Source organism: Moschus berezovskii, chromosome 18 (assembly GCF_049115385.1).
Source record: "Moschus berezovskii isolate FMDL1 chromosome 18, NW_MosBer_1.0, whole genome shotgun sequence".
NCBI classification, from domain to species: Eukaryota; Metazoa; Chordata; class Mammalia; order Artiodactyla; family Moschidae; genus Moschus; species Moschus berezovskii.
The window spans coordinates 74,021,221-74,042,875 of NC_142477.1; the positions used below are offsets into that span (position 1 = coordinate 74,021,221).

Below are 21,655 nucleotides of genomic sequence, written 5' to 3' on the forward strand. Positions count from 1 at the left end.
GTTTAAGAGGGGCGACTGATGTTCTTTCTGGTCCCTGTGTTCTGTGGTATCAGTCCTTCCCCTGGAGGAGGGGGAGGGAGGGACACAGGGGTCAGCCTGCAGCCAGGAGGGCAGGGAGGGCCTGGGGGCCGTCCCCAGCTGGCGGTGGCTGTGTGGGTGACTTTCAGGAAGCCCTCGGCCCCTGGCTGGGCCCCTTGGCTTGGGCGGGGCTTCTGTTGGAAGGGTTGTTCCCGCCTCCTTGGGGCCGGCCGGTGCTGCACAAGGGGGAGGATTGTTCCCAGAGAGGTGCCTGGGCGGAAAACACAAGTGGCCACTGTGTATCTGCTCTCAGGATGTGGGGCGAGGCGCTAGTCACCGCTGGCCAGCAGTGCAGGGCTGGGTGGGGGCTCTTGCCGTACGTCCTTCGCTGGACCCCAGTCTTGCCTCAGTTGGTGGGAGAAAAGGACATCAGAAGCCACAGAAGGCTGTTTGTTCTTTATATGACTTCTTGTCTGTCAACTCCCACTGTGTCCCATCCACGTGGACAACCTTTAGCTTTCCAGTACCCACCCACTCCCCAAGCTGCCCTCACATCAGACTCTGAAGAGAGCTTGGCTCTGATTTCCCCTTTCTCCTACTGCAGAATTTATAGGAACCTCTGGCAAAATGGTCAGGAACATGGATTTTGAAGTCACACAGGCTTCTATTTAACTTCCAGCCCTGCTATGTTACCTGCTCTGTGACCTTGAGCAAGTGACTTCACCTCTCCGGGCATCAGTTTTCTTGCATATATAAGATGAGGCTCTTGTATGTATTCTCAAGTTCCAGACCAAGAGAAGCCAAGCTGCTTTCATCTGCTCCATGCTATAATCTCATGTTAGAACTTAAGGGCAGTCACTGTGTCTTCTTCACTGAATAGTAAACCTGAATGTCCATCACTCTGTTCTCTACAAGTTTTGTGAATCTGAACATACTTAATCACAATGCAATGATAAATAATGGCCCTAATGTCTACCAAAAGTAGCTACAAAATTCAGAAATGCATTTGGAAATGTCAAACAAGGAATAAATCACGTTCAGGGTAGTTTTAATGTCAGGTATTTTATTGTATGCATTTATTCTGTGTTATGCATTATTTAATATGCACGCTTTTATGGTATATGTCTACATATATATACATAGCTAGTATACTAGTATCTCAGCATATTTGAATACTTTAATTCTTTCCAGGTGAAAGAGTTTGCAAAATATCTTTTTTCCTATTGCTTAACAAAAGTGACAGTTAACTCTTGAGAGTCCCTTGGACTGCAAGATCCAACCAGTCCATTCTAAAGGAGATCAATCCTGGGTGTTCATTGGAAGGACTGATGCTAAAGCTGAAACTCCAATACTTTGGCCACCTCATGCGACGAGTTGACTCGCTGGAAAAGACTCTGATGCTGGGAGGGATTGGGGGCGGGAGGAGAAGGGGACGACATAGGATGAGATGGCTGGATGGCATCACCGACTCGATGGACACGAGTTTGGGTGAACTCCGGGAGTTGGTGATGGACAGGGAGGCCTGGCGTGTTGTGATTCATGGGGTCGCAAAGAGTCGGACACGACTGAGCGACTGAACTGAACTGAACTGGACGCTTGTTCACCCTATTTGACTGATTAAAAATAACAATTTTTGCTGAAAGAAAAAAGAGGCTCTTTACTCTTGTAAAAATTAATTGAGGGGCTCTAGCAGTGTCTTCTTGGGCCCTTTCTAAGCTCTGCTACTTTGGAGTTAGTTTCACTTTCAGGCTTCCCTTGGGAGCACGGTGACCTGGCAGCTTGACTGTGGTAGGCAGTGCCAGAGGCTATTGGTGAAAAAGGGCTTAGGGCCGTCTTCTGAGATTGCATTTCATTGGCTGACTTGATCACGTGTCTATTCTTGCACCAATCACTGGGGTAAGATGGAATGTAGTGTACTGATTGGACGGCATAAATCATCTACCTGCTTCTAGACGTGGTGGTGGGATCAGCCCCATTACAGCTTGGGGACTGGGAATGAGAATGGGTTGACTCTTCTGAAGAAAGATCAGGGAAGGGCGAATTATGTTATGGGAGGGCAGTAATTCCAAACTTTAGGAAGAAATTCTTCACTGGAAAAGTGCCTCACAAGTAATAGGCACTCCGTAAATGATGAATGAATGAATGGGGAATAAACTGATGCCCACCAGCCTAGTGTAGTAAAGAACACTGAACTGGGAGTAAGACCACTGCGGCTCCCAGGCCCAGGTGGGTCCTGATATCTCTCCGAGCTTCCGTGTGCTCATCTGGGGAGTGGGCGTGATGGCTGATACCTCACTCCTGAGCAGCTTAAGTCCCGGCATATCTAGTCCTCCACAGTTCCCAAGCACTCCGGCAGTAAGTGGTTGCTCTCGACTGTGGTCGTCGTTTGCCTTTAGCAAAGGGAGGTGGCTCAGGGAGCACTGGGCCCTCGCCAGGACGGGTGTGCTGAGAAGTGATGTAGAGCTCAGGCTGTTTGAGATAGGCAGGCTGGAATTTGGATTCACCCTTCACCCTCCCATTTGCTGTGTGACCCGAGGCATTTACTGTGACTCTCGGAATCTGTTTCCTCATCTGTAAATTGGGAATGCTGGTATTTGTCTCTAAGGGCTGCGTTGAGGATGAAGTGAGAAATTCTAAGGCCTGTCCCAGCACATAGTGAGTGCTCAGATAGTGTTGACTGTTTTATAATCAGCGATTGTTACTTTCTCTGTGGCCTTCAGGTGATAGATTGCTGCTGTCACCTACACACTGGCACTTGCCATCTACCTCTACAAGGATTAGATTATGAGCTGTTGACCTTCAACATCCCTGAAGGGAGTTGTGGAGATCAGAACCAAGGCACTCTGTGCACTGGGAAAGACTGGCAGAACAGGTCTTCAGGTAAATGTTTTCAGGAGACAGTTTTATGAGTAAAGTCTTGCATCCTCTCATATCTAGAAAAGCACTAAAATCCTTCATGGTGACGTCAGTTTTTTGTGACTAGCAGAGATCTTCTGCAAAAAATATGTGCTCAATTGCACGTACTCCTCTTTCACGAAAATCACATACATACTGACCTTCCCCCTGCCTCTCTGGGGCAATCTTTCAGAGCTGTCTGAAATGCTGTCTCCTGGGCTATAGTCCTCATTTTGCCGCAAATAAAACTTAACTTACACCCCTCACATTGTGCATTTCTTTCAGTTGACACTGCCTTAACCAGACTTTTAGAGAATTTAATTTGGCCAGGTCACTTCATGTGTCATGATTGTTACCAGCCCCTTCCTGGCAGGCTCTGGGTCCCTGTGAAATCAGAACGAGGTGCTGGGGTGGGCGTTCCTCAGTGTTGATGTTGGCACCCCTCCTGAGGCTGGACCCTGTGGTCAGTGCTGCCTTTCAGGGTGGAGGGCAAGACAGGTTTAATGCTCTCCCGGAAAACAGCCCCTGCCTGGGCCTCTTCTACCTACAGGAAAGGAGTCCTTTAAAGGAAACCCAGGAAAAGGTGACAGTAGCCTCCTTCACCAGCTCTCAGGAGTGAAAGATGGATAAGTGAAGACGGCCTTTGCTAGCTTAGCTCTCCTGTGCTGCTATGGAAGGGGATTAGGAGGGCGTGGTCACAGTGGTTGCCCCAGTCACCTGGCTCTCACTGTAGCTACTTGCTAAGCCCTCCACTGTCTTTCTTGTAAATGAGCAGAGTGGGCCTTCACTTTGCTTCTGGATCTGGACAGGAGGAGGAGCGTGAGTGCTGTACTGTGAAAGGATACTTTGATGGTCTCCTAGTGGGACAGAAAAAAATCAGCTTTACAAGAAATGAAAGGGCAGGCACATCATCAGTTAAGTGTGTGTGTGTGTGAGAGAGAGCCTGATTGCTTAACTGATGAATTTCTAAGGCATTCCAAGCAAGTTTTCAAAACTGAGTTCAGGGGGGAGGACCTGACCCAGGCAGGGCCGGGTGAGAAGGGTGATGTCTAGGATGGACGATGGCCTCAGGGAACGGCCCCACACGAAAGTCTGCTCCCTGAACTGAGCTCCTGGGCCAGACATGGAAGGTTCCCTAGGCCATGTGGCCACCAGGAGTGCAGGCCTGGGAGCAGGGCTGCCTGTGCTCCCGTTCAGCTCGTCACCTAAGTTGCTGGGGCTCTGCCTCAGTCTCCTCATCCAAGGTAACAGTTGCACCTCCTGGCAGGATGGTTGAGGAGATAAACGAGTTACCACGTGTCGAAGTGTAGATAAGTGTCCCATGTGGAGTGGGCCCTTGAGAAATGTGAAAGCGTTACTGTCACTGTGGAACCTGCGGACTTGGTGGCTCAGTTAATGGAAACGTTTACCTAAACTGAGAATGAATTTACCGGTGAGTGTAAACGTTGCCTATTGGCATCACTTCCTTCCTCCCAGTTTCCACGCCCACCCCCCTGTAGGCACACTGTCTCACCGCTGTTGGCAGAGATGGGTCTCCCCAGCTGGCTGCTGAGTTGCTGGGGGCCAGGGTGGGGGTGGATGTGTCTGCATCCCTGGTACCGTGGGCAGGGCATCTGGTCTCAGAGGCTTCTGAGTTCTGGGGGTGATGGGGGACCTTGGAGAGTAGTGTGTGGTTCCAGAATGCTGAAAGTTAGAGGACCTAGGTTCAGATTCTGGGGCTGCCTCTCTGGTTCCAGCCTTGTCCCTCTCTCTAGTCCATAGAATGGGTTACCGTGTGAGGTGATGTGAGTGCCCATTGTCATCCGCCGGGTGCTGGGTGGCGCAGCTGTCAGCGTTTCCATCGGCTCACGTGGCGGAGCTGTCCTGTTAGGCATGTGCCATGTGGTACTGTCCTCGGAACAGCACTGAGGTGATGAAGTCTAAGGTGGCCTGGTTTTCATGTGCTTTCCAACAGACTGCTGTTCAAAGGCTGCAGACGAGCAGACGGCTTTTAGGCCCGTGTTGTAGGAAAGTACACTCTCTTTCAACCTGGGGACTCCCTTTCCCCTGACCAGTGGAACAGTGGGAGGGTGCTCCCAAAAGTGTCCCCCACCCCGAGGCTTCCGGGGACCGGCTGGGCTCTGCCCCTTCTCCTGGGCACTAGGTCATTGGGGGTGAAATCGCTTGCACTACTTACATGGTTATTTCTCTCTCACTCTGAGTTTTAATTGTGGTTAAATATGCAGAGCATAAAGAGACTGTTTTAGCAAATTCTAACTGCACGGTTTGCTGGCATTGGGTGTGTTCACAGTGTTTGTACCACCTTCCCCTCTATCCATTTCTAGAACTTTTGCCTCATCCCAAAGAGAAACTCTGTACCCACCAAACACTTCACTCCTCATTCCTGCTGGTAACCAGCCTGGCAGCTTCTAGTCTACTTTCTTTCTCTGTGAAAGTAGTTTATTGACTATTCTAGGGACCTCATTTATGTGCGATTATGCGGTATTTGTCCTTTTGTGACTGTATTATTTCTTGCTTAGCATAATGTCCTCCAGATTCAGCCATGCTGTAGCTTGTGCCAGGACTCCCTTCCTTTTTAAGACTAAATAGTACTCCACTGAACATGTAAATCATCCTCCCAGGAAGACTGGTTCTGGGACAACCCCGCAGGCACCAAACTCCATGCGTGCTCAAGTCTCTTACATCAATGGTGTAGTGTTTCCTTATGAGCCGCACACATCCTCCTGCGTACTGTAAGCATCTGCAGATTGCATTTGATGCTGAAGTCTGTGTAAACGCTGTGTAAATAGTTATGAATATGATGTAGATGATATGTAAATAGTTGCCGGGCACGTGGCAAATTCAAGCTTTGCTGTTTGGAACTTTCTGATTTTCTTTTCCTGAATATTTTTGATCTTCAGTTGGTTGGATCTGAGGATGTGGAACTCAGGACACAGAGACTGACTGTACCCCATTTCGTTACTTCATTCATCTGCTGGTGGACACTTGGGTTGTTTCCACCATTTGGCTCTTGTGAATAGCGCCGCTGTGAACATTGGTGTACAGAGACTGCTCAAATTCCTGCTTGCAGGTCTTTTGCAAATATGCCTAGGAGTGGAACTGCTGGGCCGTATGGTATTTCTATGTTTAACCTTTTGAGAAACCGCCAAACTCTTTTCCACAGCAGCTGTACCGCTTTTCTGCCCACTAGCATTGCACAGAGGTACCAATTTTTCCACATCCTCAACACTTATTTTCCGTTTTTAGAGAATTATATCTATCCTTATAGATGTGAAATTCTCTCACTCTCTTTTTCATCGAATAAGAAACCATTGTTAGGACCAGGTGAAGTGCATCTACGAAAAACGCTTTTAATTTTGCTTTTAATATATGTGACATAATGCAAATAAATGCTCGAACCATTCTTTTAACACTTTAAAGCAATACAGGGAGAGCAAAAGTGTCCTTTCTCTCTGTCCCCATTTCAGGCTCCTCCCCAGCCTGCTGTCAGGCAGTATCTTTCCAGAGTTTTCTGTGCATTTACATTTCATGTGTGAGCGTTTATGAAAAAGTAGTTTTCCACTTTTTTTTAATATAAAAAGCATCATGCCACTTTTTATTTTTCAGTGACTTGGGTCTTTTACAGAACAGCCCGGAATCTCTCCAGGCTGTTTGTAGATCTGTGCTGTTCTTGTGTTTTTATTCATCCCATAGTTCAGGTGTCTTGTACTTAACATTTCTGTTACTAACCACAGACCATTGTTTGTCTCACACGCCCCCTGTGCTGACATCATGAGTGAGCACTGGCCATTGTTTAGAACAGCAGACCTTCTGCTGTGGCCCCTTATTTGCATCTGGACATCCGGCCTGTGTTCCCCGCAGGCGGCCTCTCTGAGCTAGCCCCAGGGGTCGGCTTCCTGCTGACCATGCCTGCTGACCTTCCATGTTTCTGCTTTTCAGGCCAAGAACAAGGAGACGGGTGCCTTGGCCGCAGCCAAAGTGATTGAGACCAATAGCGAGGACGAGCTGGAGGACTACATCGTGGAGATTGAGATCCTGGCCACCTGTGAGCACCCCTACATCGTGAAGCTCCTGGGCGCCTACTACTATGATGGGAAGCTGTGGGTAAGGGCGCCTCCGCCTGCCTCCTCGGCCCCCACGGCGGTACCACCAGATCCTGCTTGGTTCTGCGGGCCTTAGCCCTTTTTCTGCTTCTGCTTTGAGGGCAGGGTGAAGTGCCCTCCCCTTTCTGCAGAGCCTCTCCACTTTGGGGCTGAGTGTAGTGGTATGGAGCAGAAAGTAATTCAGACGCTCTACTGCCTGGCCTCAAATCGCAGCTCTGCTTGGATAACCGTAGGCAAGTTATTAACTTCTCCTTGCCTCAGTTTCCCCAGCTGTAAGATGGGGCTGATGCCAGTACCTAGCACACTGAGTTGTTTGGAGATGAAATGAGCTAATTCATGCTTGGAAGAATAGCTGGCCCATGTCAGAGCTCGCTGAGTGTGAGCTGTTTTATTATTTGTTCTGTGGCATCGTTACTACCCCTGTGGCAGCTGCTCCAGGGGGCTTCCTTTCAATGGCAGCACTAAAGGGGGCCCTGTAATAGCCCCCACTCTCTGGCTGCAACCTCGTATTTTAAGATGCACAGTGCAGATGCATCAAAGCCCCGCCTTCCCAACTCAGCATACCCCTTGGAGGAATTCTGGGGTGCCCTGGTTTTCAGACCCTGCCCTGCGGAATGGCTCCCCCATTGACCTTCTAGCCTCTCAGTTTATAAAACCCAGACTTCCTAGAAGGTATGTGTTTCCATACTCCCTTTTCAGCCAGTATTGTATCCATCAAACATCATATTTATGTTTCCCAAACTCAGCCAAATATTTGTAACAAAATGATGTGCAGGAAATCTCATGAATTAATAGATAGCAGTTGGAAAACTGTCAGACTCACCGGTAGACAGTTTGCAAAGGGAGCAAGTGTCAGAGTGCCTGGGCCTCTGGGAGTGAACCAGATCTGCGTGAGCAGTCCAGGTTCATGGCACCACAGTTACTGGTTGTCAGTAATGATTTGGTGGTCAGGAGGGGTTTTTGTTTTTTTTTTTTTGGTTGCACATCTTGTGGGATCTTACTTCCCTGATCAAGCATGAAACCTGGGCCAATGGCAGTGACAATACTGAGTCTTAACCACTGGACCACCAGGGAATTCCCAGGAGGGAATGTTTTAAACATTGGACCTCCTATCATAATAGTTTATCATGTATAGGGAGAGTGTCATTTTGTGTTAGATACATTTTAGGAAATTATTGGGCAGTCTGAGTTACTATGTCATGCTTTATAGTTTTTCCCATTTGAAATAATGGGAAATAGACACCAAGTTAAGTCTTGGAGTCAGAATGCCTGATTTTTAGGAACAGAGCTGCTGCTGCTTAATGGGGAAATCTGTGTTTCATTTGAGAAAGGGATCCTGTTATTTAAGAAAACCAAAGGAGTGGTTTAGAAACCACTGTCAAAGTTCATCCCTCTCATTTCAGAGAAATGAGGAAAGCCAGTGTCCGAGGGGGATGAGAAACTTGGCCATCTACCCTGCCCATACCTTTGTCACTGACGCTGGTTGCCCGCCAGCTGAGGCCAGCTTCTCTGCTTCTCTGAGCATCTCCTTGGGGAGTCTTCCGTTTATCACTGGGGGCAATAAAACCACCATCACCTGACTGTCAGCTGAAGATTTCAAAGCCCTTCCTCACTGACTGTCTCTGGCACCTTGGAAGGTGATCCAGGCAGGGAGACTGGCTACCCTTTTCCAAAGAGGAGGTGACAGAGGCACAGAGAGGGCAGGCTCCTTGCTCATGGTCACACAGCTGACACCAGTGGATTTCTTCTGTCTAGATTCATGGAGCTGCTTTTTAGAAAGTTTTTATTCTTTTAAGAAATTAAAATTTTAAATACATGGTTATCAGAAAAATGAGAGTATACAGAAAAGCAAAAGATTAATGTCACCTGAATCTTTATACCAAAGATAATAATTTTTAATAATATAATAAATTTTTCTAGACTTTTTCTATATATACACACAGGTTTTTTTAAAAAGATGAACTTATACCAGACTTGGTACTTCACTCTTATTATTTTTGTTTAAGATATATTAGGAACAACTTTTCATATTTTAGGGAAACACCTGCATCTTCATCTTTTCTTTTTCTATAGAATTCCGTCTTCTGACTATTAAGCAGCTAGGCTGTTGCTTTTGTTTTTTATTGCTGTTATAAACAACTCTGTGACAGACATCTTTGAATTTTTATGTTCTTGCTCGAGAATCTCTAGGAGAATTTTTAAGATTTTTAAATCTATCGCCATACTGGCCTCACAGAGCCACTTTTCTCATACAATTGAGTTTTTCCATCTCACCACCTACCCATAGCACACACACGCATCCATCTATCCATCCAGCTCTCCATCCAGTCAGCCTTCATTGGATTGCTAATTACGTACACATTGAGAAAAACATCTTTTATATATCTGTTCCCATTATTGTTTGTGGCTGTTTACCAAGTTCGTTACTTTTCCAAGTCCTGAGATAATGCCAACAACAGCTAATATTTGTTGAAGGCTCACTGTGTGCTGGGCCTTTGCTCTGCATTTTACTCGCATTATGTCATTTAATCATATTCTTTGAGGCTGATGCTTTGTCTTCATCTTACAGATGAAAGTGAGAAAGGAAGATGCTCAGTCAGTCCCCCGCCTCCCCTGCTAGGCCACACAGCTGGAACGTGGCAGAGTTAGAAAGCCCGATGGAGGCAAAGGACAGTTTGTAACTGGACAGTGATGGTGGTGAAGTTGGTTAAATAGATACACCAGAAGTTTCTGTCCCAAGGTTATCACTTTAGGCTGGTACTTTCTTATCCAGGGCTGCTGCTGTGGCCAGAATCATTTCTCACCCGCCTCTTCTGTAGCTGCCCCTACAGCCTACATTTGTTACTTTGTAGACCTTTAAAGGTGTTATCTCTCATTTTTGATTTGGGTTTTAGACATTGTGAAATCAAGGAAGGTGGCCCTGGAACTGGGTGGATCGAGAAAGGCAGAGGATTTCAAGCAGTCAGCTTGGGCCGAGGTGTGGAGGTGGGAGAGCTGTGACGTGTTGGGATCCTGGGTATACTAGGACTGGTGGGTCTACAAGCATGCTGTAAAAATGAGGGCGGTCATTGCAGGCAGGGTCGTGGAGGGCCTTGAATGCCAAGGTGAAGGTTTATACTTGGTCTTTCAGATAGTGGTTCTCAAAGCACAGCCTTTCAGGCCGGTAGTAGCAGCAGCAGCACCACCACGGACCTTGTTAGAAGTGCTGAATATTACGTCCCAGCTCAGAGCTGCTGAATCAGAAACTCTGGGAAGGTGCTCTGCTATCTGTTTTAAGGAGCCTTCTAGGTGATTCTGATGCTTGTTGAAGTTTGAGAACTATTGCTGAGGGTAATAGGGACCCAGTGGCAATCTCATGGGGGAGAGACACACATTTAGAAAGAAATCGGGTTTGAGGGGGCCAGAGTGAGAGCACCCAGGCTGACCAGGAAGTGGTCAGAAGGGACTAGGCCAGAAGTCCAAGGATGGGAGCATCATTGGTCAGAAAAGGGTTTAGAGGAAGGAACATTTGAATTGGATCTTAAAGAATGCATAGCAGTTCTCCAAGGATTAAGAGAAGGAAGGGAGGTCTGAAGGACAGCATGGACGGAAGTGTGGAAGAGAGGTCTCATTCTTAAATACTAGATTAAAGGTGCACCAACTTTTTGGTATTTCCTTCTGTGAGATGATTCTGGGCCCCATCTTGTGGCCAGGGTCAGGTGTTCTGTGTGGCTCCAGGAGCCAGCTTTTCTGTTTGGGTGCCTTTGATAAAATCGCCCTGACCTGGGGTCTGCTTTCAGGGGCTGGGCTTTAGGATGAGAAACTGACTGTTGCCCTAGCATCCTGGGCATCTTTCCTGGCCTTGGCAGTTGGGACGGACTTTTCCCAGGTGGGGCAGAGGTCACTCACCAAACCACCCCACCTGCAATCTGACAAGATTAACTCATTTTCTTCTAGAGTTTGTAGTCTTCGCAAAACCCTTCTCATGGTCTCTTATGACCACTTCTGCTTTTGAATACAAATACAAGTGTTATTCTAAGCTAGCACTATCCAATAGAAATATAATGTGAGCCATATGTATAATTTAAAAATTTCTAATTACTGCATTAAAGCAAAAAGAAACTGATGAAATTAGTTTAAGTAATATAATTTATTTAACCTAGTATATAAAACATTATCATTCTGACATGTAGTCAATAAAAAAATATTGATGAGATATTTTAGTTGTTTTCCATTTGAAGTCTTCAAATCTAGAATGTGTGGCACACTTACAGGACATCTCAATTTAGGAGCTAAAGTTTCATCAGAAATGTTTCCTCTGTATTTAGATGTCATGAAATTTCTGGATGAAAAAGTAGATTCATGTCCTCAGGTTGTTACAACGTTCTTAAATATATCCCAATAATAGAGTCAAATATCAGTTTTTAAATTTAAATTAATTAAAAGGGGATAGATTGATACATAGAGTTCTATACTAGCCACCTTTCAGGTGCTGAAGAGCTACGTGTGCTTCTGTGTGGCTCAGAAGCCACAGAGTGGCTATTGCATTAGACAGTGTAGACCGTGCAGCTTTGGATGTATACCCAGGCCTCGCAGATAGGTGAATGCGGGAAACCCTGGGCTGATCTCATGCATTTCTTTTGGTTTATAAATGCCCCTTCCCAGTTCCCACCCCTTGCCCTGACCAGATTTTGATGTCTGGGAAAGCCTTTCAAGGGTTGGGTCTCTTTTCCTACACAGGAGTGAGAATGGCATGGTGGTACATGTTTAACAGTCAGCTCTCTGGGAAGAGCAGCCCTAGTTGATAACATCTGCCAGTTTCTGTGGTGTAAATATTCCCACCATGGTCAGTTTCAAGGTAAAACAAAATGTCACTAACAAAGATGCAGGACCACTCCATGATGGAGTTATTTCTGCCATACGGATATGATAGATGTAAACAACTTCAAGAGTAGAGATAACAGTAGAATGTGCTAAAATAATTAGATAATTGAAGAGTTTTGAGTGTTTATCATCTTTGTTGTCTTTAATACAGTTTTTAAAATAATAAGGTTACATAACTTAATTTTAAGCATAGGTTATATTACTAGGTTACAAAAATTCCTGAAAATTTAGCGCAGTCCTCACAAGCCAGTGAAAGCTGGCTTTGGCACACCCCTGGGTTCAGATGAGTGTTGTATTGACTAAACCACGGAAAGCTATAGCTGGGTGTCACGCAGCCAGCATCTCATTTGAAAAATGAGACAACTGTGGACCAGAGAGGGTCTTAGTTAGCTAGTTCAGTTGCTCAGTCGTGCCTGACTCTTTGTGATCCCGTGGACTGCAGCACGCCAGGCCTCCCTGTCCATCACCAACTCCCAGAGTCTACTGAAACTCATGTCCATTGAGTCGGTGATGCCATCCAGCCATCTCACCATCTGTCATCCTCTTCTCCTCCCACCGTCAGTCTTTCCCAGCATCAGGGTCTTTTCCAATGAGTCAGTTCTTCACGTCAGGCGGCCAAAGTAATGGAATTTCAGCTAAAGTCGCACAATGAATTAGTTACAAGGCCAGACGTACAGGCATCAGATCCTGTGGATGAGAGACCCTGCTCATGTCACACTGCCCTTTGAAAAGCCCTTCCACAGCTCTCCAGAGTATATTCCAGACCCATTACCTGGAACACAGGCTAACTATAGTCTGTCTGCCAGCCTCTTCCCAGGCCTCTCTGCAGCTGTTCAGGCTGCTTTTGGTGGCACCTCCATGTCTTTGCTCATCTAGTGCCTTCATCCAGGCAGCCCTCCGCAGTGTCATCTGCAGAGTCAGCAGGCCCTGTACTTCCACAGTGAGGCCTTTTAAATTCTCCCAGGTACCTCTCGGTGGGACGTACCTCCGCTTCTCTCGGCTCCTTTGTTGTCTGTCTGCCTGCCGTCTCACTTTAGTGCTGATGTCAGTCCTGGTATCTCCCTCCTCTGGTAGGCAGGACCCTGTCTTCAGGCTCCCCCAGTGCTGATCCAGCGCAGAGGCAGGAGTGGAGGTCCAGGCAGGCACCCCTCCCCTTGTGGGGTCTGCCCTAGGGAGGCTGAAGGCAGTAGAGTACCTGCAGCCCACAGACCATAGCCTTGGGGCAGTGTTGCCCTTGTTTTTGACCGAAACAATTCTCTAGCTTTCAGCAGCTTGCATGGTGGAAGCTTTTCCTGTGCAGGATCTGGCCAGGAAGTAAAGGTGACTGCGAAGTCCTGTGTGGCAAGCTGTGATGATTCTGAAAGCTTCTCTGATTGGTTTCTGAGCCCGGGTTTCCCTCAGCCTATCTAACAGGACAGCGAATCTGCTGTCGTGATCTGTCGCCTGTTCACCATGGGACTTCTGGCTCTTGTCTCTAGAAGCTTGGGTCATCTTGGAGGAATTAAGCCTGCAGCCCTGTCAGATCACAGGGTTCTCCATTTATTTGTGTGAACAAGTGTCTGTTGAATTCCTTCCTTGTGCCCAGTCCTTATCCCCCCGGAGGATACGGAAATGATCCAGTTCAGCCAGATCCCTGGGCTCAGAGTCTAGTGGTAAAAGCGGACAGTATGGAAGCAGATAAAGAAGTAAACAAGAGGACTTCAGCACGTGATAAGTGTGTGAAAGAAAAATAGACTGGGAAATGTGATGAAAGTTCTTGGTGGGAGGGGGTCTGGCAGGTCAGGGACAGATGCTTCAAATAGGATAGATAAGGAAGGCCTTTCTTACGAGCTGACCTTTTAGCTGAGGCCCCAAAGACAGGCTGCAGGGCAGACCTGCAGAAATTTAGAGAGCAGAAATTTCCAGGTAGAGAGAATAGGACGTATTCTCAGAGGCCCTGAGACAGGAACCATTGGAGCCTGTAAAGGACCAGACAAAAGCTGTGGCTGGAAGATGGCAAAGGAAGAGAGGCAGAGACCTATATGAAAGGAGGCCAGATTCTCTCTGGCCTTGAACACATTGCTGAGCACCTGCTCTGTGCTAGGCCCTGTTCTGGGGGCTGGGGATTCAGTGGTGAACAAGAGATACAGTTCTTGTGCTCAAGGAGCTTACAGTCTGGTGAGGAAGTCTGCCAATAAGCGCATAAACACATAATTCAGGTAACCATAAGGACCATGATGGATGTGAAATCGGAGGTGTGACTTGGAACAGGGCAAGCCGCCTTTCATGCGTGGTCAGCGGGAGGCCTCGCCGAGAAGGACCCAGTTGAGGGAGGATCCAGGGGCCAGCAAGGGCCCCCGAGGTGAAAGTGTGCTCATCACGTTCAGTGGGGGCGAGGGGCCAGTGTGCCTGGGTTGGGGTGGGGGTGCTAGGAGATGAGGACAGGTGGGTAGGGGCTGTGGTTTTACTGCAGGCGCCGGGAGACCTCGGCGGGCGGCGGTTTCAGGCCAGGGTCTGCCCTCTTCCTCAGCCATTAGTGTGAGTGATTAGTCTGAGTCTTTGACTGACTGATTCTTCTGCGTGTGTGTCTCACGCACTGTCCTCTTCCCTGCCCTGCAGTGGAGGAAGTGGGGACCAGTCCTGGCTCATAGCACCAGATGAGATCTGAGCTGACCGCTGAGTCTCTAGCTCTTTACCTCTGAAGTGGGAATGATGATAACAAAACCTAGCCCACTGTAAGGATTAAGGAGGTATGCAGGTTGGGCGTGGGCAGCAGTGTCTGGCCCAGAGTGGGTGCTTAGTTAATGCCGTTGACTCTCTGTCCCCTCCTCTCACAGTTCTTTCTTTCCATTCCCACTGTGTCCTCATGCTGGGTTTCTGGAAGCCTCTTCTCTTCTGGCTTTTCTGCCTTTTACTCAGTGAACCTTGCTGAGGCTTTGCTGTGATCATGCCACTGGCCAACGGGATGAAAAGTGATGTCAGGGTGGATGATGAAATCTGCACAGGGCGAGGAAAGGCCTTTCATACACACACAGCAGGGCTGCTGACCTCCACTCCTGGAGACCTGGCACAGGTCAAGTTCAGAAGTCCCTCTGCCCTCAAGTTTTGTCTGGACAGAAAATTTTGCACAAGTTTATCAGCCCAGCAATCTCCTTGCTGACTACCAAACAAAGCAGTGACTCTTGCTTAGCACAGAAGGCCTCCACAGTCAGGGAGCCTTCCTGGGTTTCCCCACCCCACCTCCCCCAGGGATGACCTTGTCATTCTGAGACTTAAAGAGCTGTAGTAACACTCTTGGTAGGGCTGCCTCTCCTAAACCTCATTCATTCTGCTACCTCTGGAATAGTTAGTATTTGTTTAAGGTGACTCACTTTTTAGAAGTTAAATATATTTATTGAAAAAGAAACTTTCATCTCACTACCCTAAATGGAAAACTGGGGCCCACTTGCCATAAATAGAAATAAAGGAAAATAAACTAGTTTGCTCCATTCTGGCCCAATCCCTTTGCCTGCCAAAGCCTTCCACCCTGGCCCTGCACTCCACATTAGAAGGGATGCTGTCACCCTGGGCCTCTTTGGTGCCCGGCAGTGACTGGGCTCAGAAGGGAGGGTGAACAGGGGAGGGACTCCTCTCCCCCAAGGCCGTGTGGTGCGCAGTCTCAGGACCTCCACTTGAGGACACTCCCCAGGCCAGGGCACTGTTTTGGCTGGTGCATTTGGGCCTGGCCAAGCCCGAAAGGCCAGAGGTTGGGGTGGTCCTCTTAGGACTGAGGTGGCCCAGCTTGTCCAGAAACACTTGCGGGACAGACACTGGTTTGGACCCACCCTGGAGGCCACCACCTGGAGGCCAGTGGTCTTGCTCCCCCAGCTCGTGTCTCAACTTGCATCATCGCCACCTGTGCTTTCCTAGCATCTTTAGCTGTGGAACCCTCTGTTGAAATCTAATGGAACTACAGAGAAAGCAGCAGCTGCCCTAAGCTGGAGGGGCAAGCTTCCTACCACTCCCTTCGTGTTCCCCGGAGGAACTTCCAGGCCTTTTGGACTCTGTCTGGTCTGTGTCAGGGTTTGGATCATTTTCTGTGTGTGGGGAGCTGCCCTGTATGTTGTAGGGTGATTAGCTATCTCTGCCTCTATCCCTGGTGGCTTAGATGGTAAAGAACCTGCCTGCAGTGCTGGAGACCTGGGTTAGATTCCTGGGTCAGGAAGATCCCCTGGAGAAGGGACTGGATACCCACTCCAATATTCTTGCCTGGAGAATCCCATGGACAGAGGAGCCTGGCAGGCTGCAGTCCATGGAGTCATAATAGTTGGACACAACTGGGCACACGTACACGGCCTTTATGTTGCCAGATGTCCCCTGGGGACCTAATCGCCATCGGTTGAGAACTGTGTCTCTCCCACTCACAGCCTCTTGTGTTGTTGGGAGGAGCCAGTCAGGCTGTGAGCCGGGTCACAAACTGAGGATGTTGGGCTAGAACAGATCCACACAGATTTTGTTTGGCACACAAGATGGTTTCAGAAATTTGCTGCTAGCATTTTGTCAGCCTTTGGACTTTTTTTTTTTTTTTTTCTTTAGAATGACCACCAGATGTGGCAGCAGTTGCCTGAGGCTGGGCAGCAATGGCCCCTCAGGTGGAGATTTGCTCTCTAATTAGCCTCAGACCTCACTACTCCCTGCTGCTGCTGCTGCTGCTGGAACCTGAGAGCTGTTTGTCACTGGCACACACCACTGGTTTTCTTTTTTTAAAAAAATGATCAAACTACAGTTGATTTACAATGTTGTGTTAATTTCTTCTGTGCAGTAGAATGACTCAGTAATGTATATATGTAATCTCTCTCATATTCTTTTCCATTATGGTTTGTCGTAGGCTATTGAGTGACTAATAGTTCCCCGTGCTGTCCAGTAGGACCCTGTTGTTTGTGTCCGTCCTGTATATAATGGTTTACATCTGCTCATTCCAGACTCCCAATCCTTCCTTCCCCAGTCCCCCTCCAACTATAAGTCTGTTCTCTGTATCTGTCACTATTTTTCTTAAAGTAGAAGTGAGAGGATCTATTTCTCATCCTATGTCTCTATCAAATGAGGAAAGTACAGATAACTGAGAAGACTGTGTTTTCCCAGAAAATTGTGCAAGATGACTTTTTTCATATAGTCAGGGCTGCTTTGCCCATAACTGAGCTTCCCAGATCTGGTGGTGTTTAAACCAGGACTCCTGGTGTAAGGAATCCAAACATCGGCTTCTGAGGCATGTGTGAACTTCCTGTGCATGCACACCGAGCTGTGTGTGTGTGAGGCTGGAGGAGTGGCTGACTGCAGGCTTCCCAGAATGTAACTGCTTGTCTGAGAGTGAGCCTCCTCCCGAGAGGAAGTGCAGGCCTGGGTCACGGAGCAGGGTATGGGTGGGAGGGGCCCGCTGTCCACACATGTTCACGTGACCTCGTGTCACCGGCCAGGGTTTCTGTGGCTTGTCGCCTTGGGCTCTGAGGCTAGCCGTTGGTCACCAACAGAGATTGCACATCTGGCCTTAAAATAATACAAGAACCATAAAGAGAATGTGACATGAGAAGGTCAGTAGCAGCGCAGCATGCGTTGAGAGAGCCACTCAGTGCAGTCAAAGGGCGCCGGGCTGGAGTCGGACCTGAGATCTCGGGTCTGGGACCAGCTCTCTGTGACCCTTGGAGGCACTGCCCCGTCCCCGCCTGCCTCTCCTGGCCCGTGGTGCCCAGGGCTCGGAAGGGATGATCTCAAGGAGGCCTTTTGGCCTGAGTCGGCTCATTTTGCCCTTGCCCAGTTACCTCTGAAGCCTGAGCTCCATGTCTGTGGTCAGCTTGGTGCCCGGTGGTGGTCCTTCTCGGCAGGACTGTGGGCAGCGCCTCTTCCCGCAGGGTCCTGGTGCTCCTGGCCTTCCCTGGCAGTCACCGACCTTGGTGTCCTTCTGCATTAGGCCTCTCGGGGCGTCCGCTTTGGGGATACACACGTAACTGTGATAGCACTCCATAAAGCATTACTGTCCATGGGGACCCAAAGAATCGGACACCACCGAGCGGCTAAGCACAAAGCACTTGAAAGCCTGTGCGGCTCGAGCCCACCGGGCAAGTGTGTTGTCACTCCTTACCACTTCTGCTGCCCAGACAGGGCGCTGTGTGGCCCAGGCAGGGGGGTGGAGGTGAGAGGGAAGCATCAGCAAAAGAGCACAGGGAGCGGGCCTTTGCTGGACACTTCCCCCATGCGCTGGGCCCTGTCATGTTTAACTTGCCAAATCCTTACAATTCTATGGGATTGAGATGTCATCAACCCATTCTATGGGTGTGAAGACTGAGGGTCAGAGAGAGAGAGATTGGCTCAGGGCTCCCAGCCAGTTTCCAACCCAGATCAGCTGGACTCCCACTGCTGCAGTGCCCCCGCACCCCAGGTACCAGCCCTGGGCGCCACTGGGAACTGTTCAGAGGACACAGCCTGGGCCCCCTCCTCCACCTGGGGAGCCGTTATCCTGTAGAGCATTTCTTGGCAGTGTCTGGTGGGGAGGGGCCTGTGGCTTTGGAATCCCTCCAGCTAATACCTTGGGCTCAGTGGACCCTCAGCCCTGAGCAGGTAGAACCGAGTAGCTGTGGACGGCCAGGCCAGAGTAACGTGGGGTTTTGTCTGGAATCCTGCTGTTGCAGTGGCTGGGCTGGGGTTTCTGGGTCACATTCACAGGCACAGGGGTGACTCTGTGGTCTGGGGATTTGCCTGCCATGTTCCCAAGCACTTAGTTCGCCCCCTGAGCCCATCAGCCAGCTGTCATGCCCTCCGGGGCACTCCTGTGTGCCCCTCCCACCCCCTCACCACTCATTGCCCCCGCCCCAGCTTCACACACACCCTCCCTGCCTTCAGTCCAAGCAGTGGCTTTGGAGTCAGCCAGACGTGGGCTGGAGTCTGGCTGCCTGTGTGCTCTTGTGTGACCCCAGGTATGTCTCTGAGCCTCAGTTTCCCCATCTGGACATTAAGGGTGATGACACTGATCTCGAAGCTGTTGGCTTCGCTAGAAACCCAGTGTGACCCATCTGGCAAGACAGTAGGAGCCCCATGCCAGACACCCAGCAGACAGGTCATGTCTGTTGCTCAAAGTCTAGATGGCAGGTAAACATGCAGACCTGGCCCACAGGCAGGCTTTTTCTAGAGTTCTGCAGAAGTGTGACCCTTCGTAAGCTGGCATTTTTCATGTGAGAATCCAAGTGTCTGGCTTGACTGGAACGTTCAGCAGCGCCAGCCACAGGGGCTTATACTCCCAATGGCATCTATGAGCTGGGCTGAGCACTGTCGCCCATAGGTGGCCTCCTGCTGCCCATCTGCGGCCACCTCCGCCCTCCGCCCAGGCGGCCTTGCTGCCTTTAACCCAGCCGGGCCCTGATGCGAGTAGACAACTGCAGGCCTGCGTGGGAAGTGGGGAAGCAGAGGGATGAGCTGGAGGCTGACAGATGGTCTTACGTCTTCCTTGGATCCCGGGGGCTGCTGCTTCCTTCCTGGCTGTGCCCGCACTGGTCTCTGTCTCAGGAGCCCTTAGACTTGGGTCCTCACCGCTGGGACCTTCAGCGCTTGCTGCCGTGGCAGGGCCTCTGCGTCCCCGTCGCAGGAACTCCTGCCTGAGTCTGGTACTGTGCGTCCACGCTCTCGTGTGACTGGGCCCGCGCCTCCCCGGAGCAGGGGGCGGCCATTGTTCATTCGTTCACTTGTCCAGTCACTGATCCACTCGTTCATTTGTTTGTTCACCAACAAATGTTTCCAGAGTTTCAGCTCTGTGCCAGGCAGCTTTAAGGGCACAGACACGAAGCCCTGCCCTTCAGGACCTAACATTCTATGGGGCAGTGGGGTGGGGGTGGGGAGGCAGACAAAAAAACAAAGCTGTAGAGTGTGTAGCCGGACAGACATCTGGACTCGCCCGGGGCACCCAGTGCTGTTGCTCTGCTCTCTGCTGCTCTCAGGTTGTTACTTCAACTTCTCCTGGGGCAGCTGCTGGTGCTGGGGCTTGTCTCAGAGTGGGCTGCTCGTGTCAGTTTCCCATGTGTGTCCAGCCTCTGGTGTTACTGGTCGGAGCACTCTCACTGAGTGCCGGGTCCCGAGCCTTGGGCTTTCCCCAAGTCCTCCTATTTGTTCGCTACCCACGTGGCAGATTCTATAGTTCCAACTGAGGGTCAGAGTGCTACGCTTACTTGTCCCAAGGCCATCCCTTGTTCAAGGTTAGTTAGCATCAGGGCCAGAATTAGAACCCAGGTATGCCTGGAAAATCCCGTGGACGAAAGAGCCTGGCGGGCTAGTCCATGGGGTCACAGGGTCGGACATGACCGAGTGACTGAGCATGCATGCATGTCTGACTCCAGGGTCAAACCCTGGGCTCACCTTATTTACTCAGGTTTTTGTTCCTTGGAGGTGGTCTGGGGGTTGCCCTGGGGATGTAATAGAACATGGACGCCCACCCTGTGCTGTCTCCCTCCCTGTGAGCAGCTCAGCCCTGGCTGCCTGCCATACCCACCTCACCACCCGCTCCCCTTGGTTTCAGTCCCACTTGCCCCTTGAGGACTGTCTCACATGCCACAAACCTCGAATAATTTTAGTTGAAGAATGTGTGTCCGAACAGGCAGGGAGGCCTCCCAGCGGTGTGTCTGTGCTTCCTGTCACCCTGATTTCCTGGTCGTGTGGGTTGTGAGCCTGTCTTCTGGGGGCACGGCCCTGAACCACTCCTCTTCTTGGTGGTAGGAGCCCTGCCACCCCTGGTTTTCGGGAATGATGGCTGGGCAGACAGATGGTCAAGAGATCGAAAATATCTGTGCCGACAGAGATCTGTTTGTGTCTCCCCTGGGGGCTGAAAATCCAGTTTGCGTCTACCTGGAGTCTGGCCCCAGCCCTGCTTTCCTGGTGTGATGAGTGATGATGCTGACAGTCATCCCCGTGACGATGGTGACTGTCGCCTGTCATGCTCTGCTAGGTGCCAGGCCTGGTGCTTGCTGCTCTTCCACGTGCTAGCTCGTTTCCTCTCCCACAACTCCATCGCGGTGAGCATGTGTGGTCCCCGTTTACAGGTGAGCGCAGATCCTATCAGAGCTCAGAGAGGCGCAGCACGTCGCCGAGACACACAGTGGCAGCGTTTGGACTCAAGCTCGGAGGACGTTGACCCTGAAGTCAGTGCTCCTGGCTTCCGGGCCAGACAGGACCAGAAGGAGTTAGGCACCCCCATTTGAGTCACCTCAGTGCTTTCCCAGGGGTGCCTCGGGGCTGGGGCCAGCATGCTTGGCGCTGCCTCGGTGATCTCCTCTAGTGATTCCCACCACCACCCGGGGGGTGTGCCAGATGTGCCGGACAGGCTGAGGCTCCCCCTTGCATTGACAGGACCCCCCCCACACTCCTTAGGAAACCCAAGGTCATCCCCTGTGCTCTTCCTTCTTGCCGGGGGCACTCAGTGGCCAGTCTCGAGGGGAACCCGAATTCCTTCCCCGAGTCTCTGTGACCTTGGTGGGTGGGCTGGGGGCGGAGGAGCAAGGCCCCACTTTCCCTTCCTGGGAGGCCTCCTGGGAGTGGGCCGCCGGCTCAATGGCCGCATTGTCTGGCCTGGAGCTCAGAGGTGTGGAGGTTCTGGACTCCACCTCCCGGGACCAGCTGCTGAGAAGCTGAAGACATTTTTGGGTTCACTGTTGTGTTTCTGGGACCTTCTTTCTAAGGTCTCTGTTGAGTGAACAGAAGCCTGTCTTCTGTGCTGACGGGGTGTCCCCGTGCCTCTCAGGGCAGGGGGGCCTGGGAAAGGGGAGGTGAAGAGGTAGGGGAGG

The 21,655-nt window shown here is 50.1% G+C and overlaps 1 protein-coding gene across 1 annotated transcript in view; it reads left to right on the forward strand.

Moving 5' to 3' along the window:
* Window positions 1-21,655, forward strand: part of STK10 (serine/threonine kinase 10) — a 142,667-nt gene that overhangs the window by 19,227 nt on the left and 101,785 nt on the right. The window contains exon 2 of the mRNA XM_055421826.2: window positions 6,853-7,017. Coding sequence (XP_055277801.2) covers window positions 6,853-7,017 — 165 coding nt within the window. The remainder of the gene's footprint in view (window positions 1-6,852; window positions 7,018-21,655) is intronic.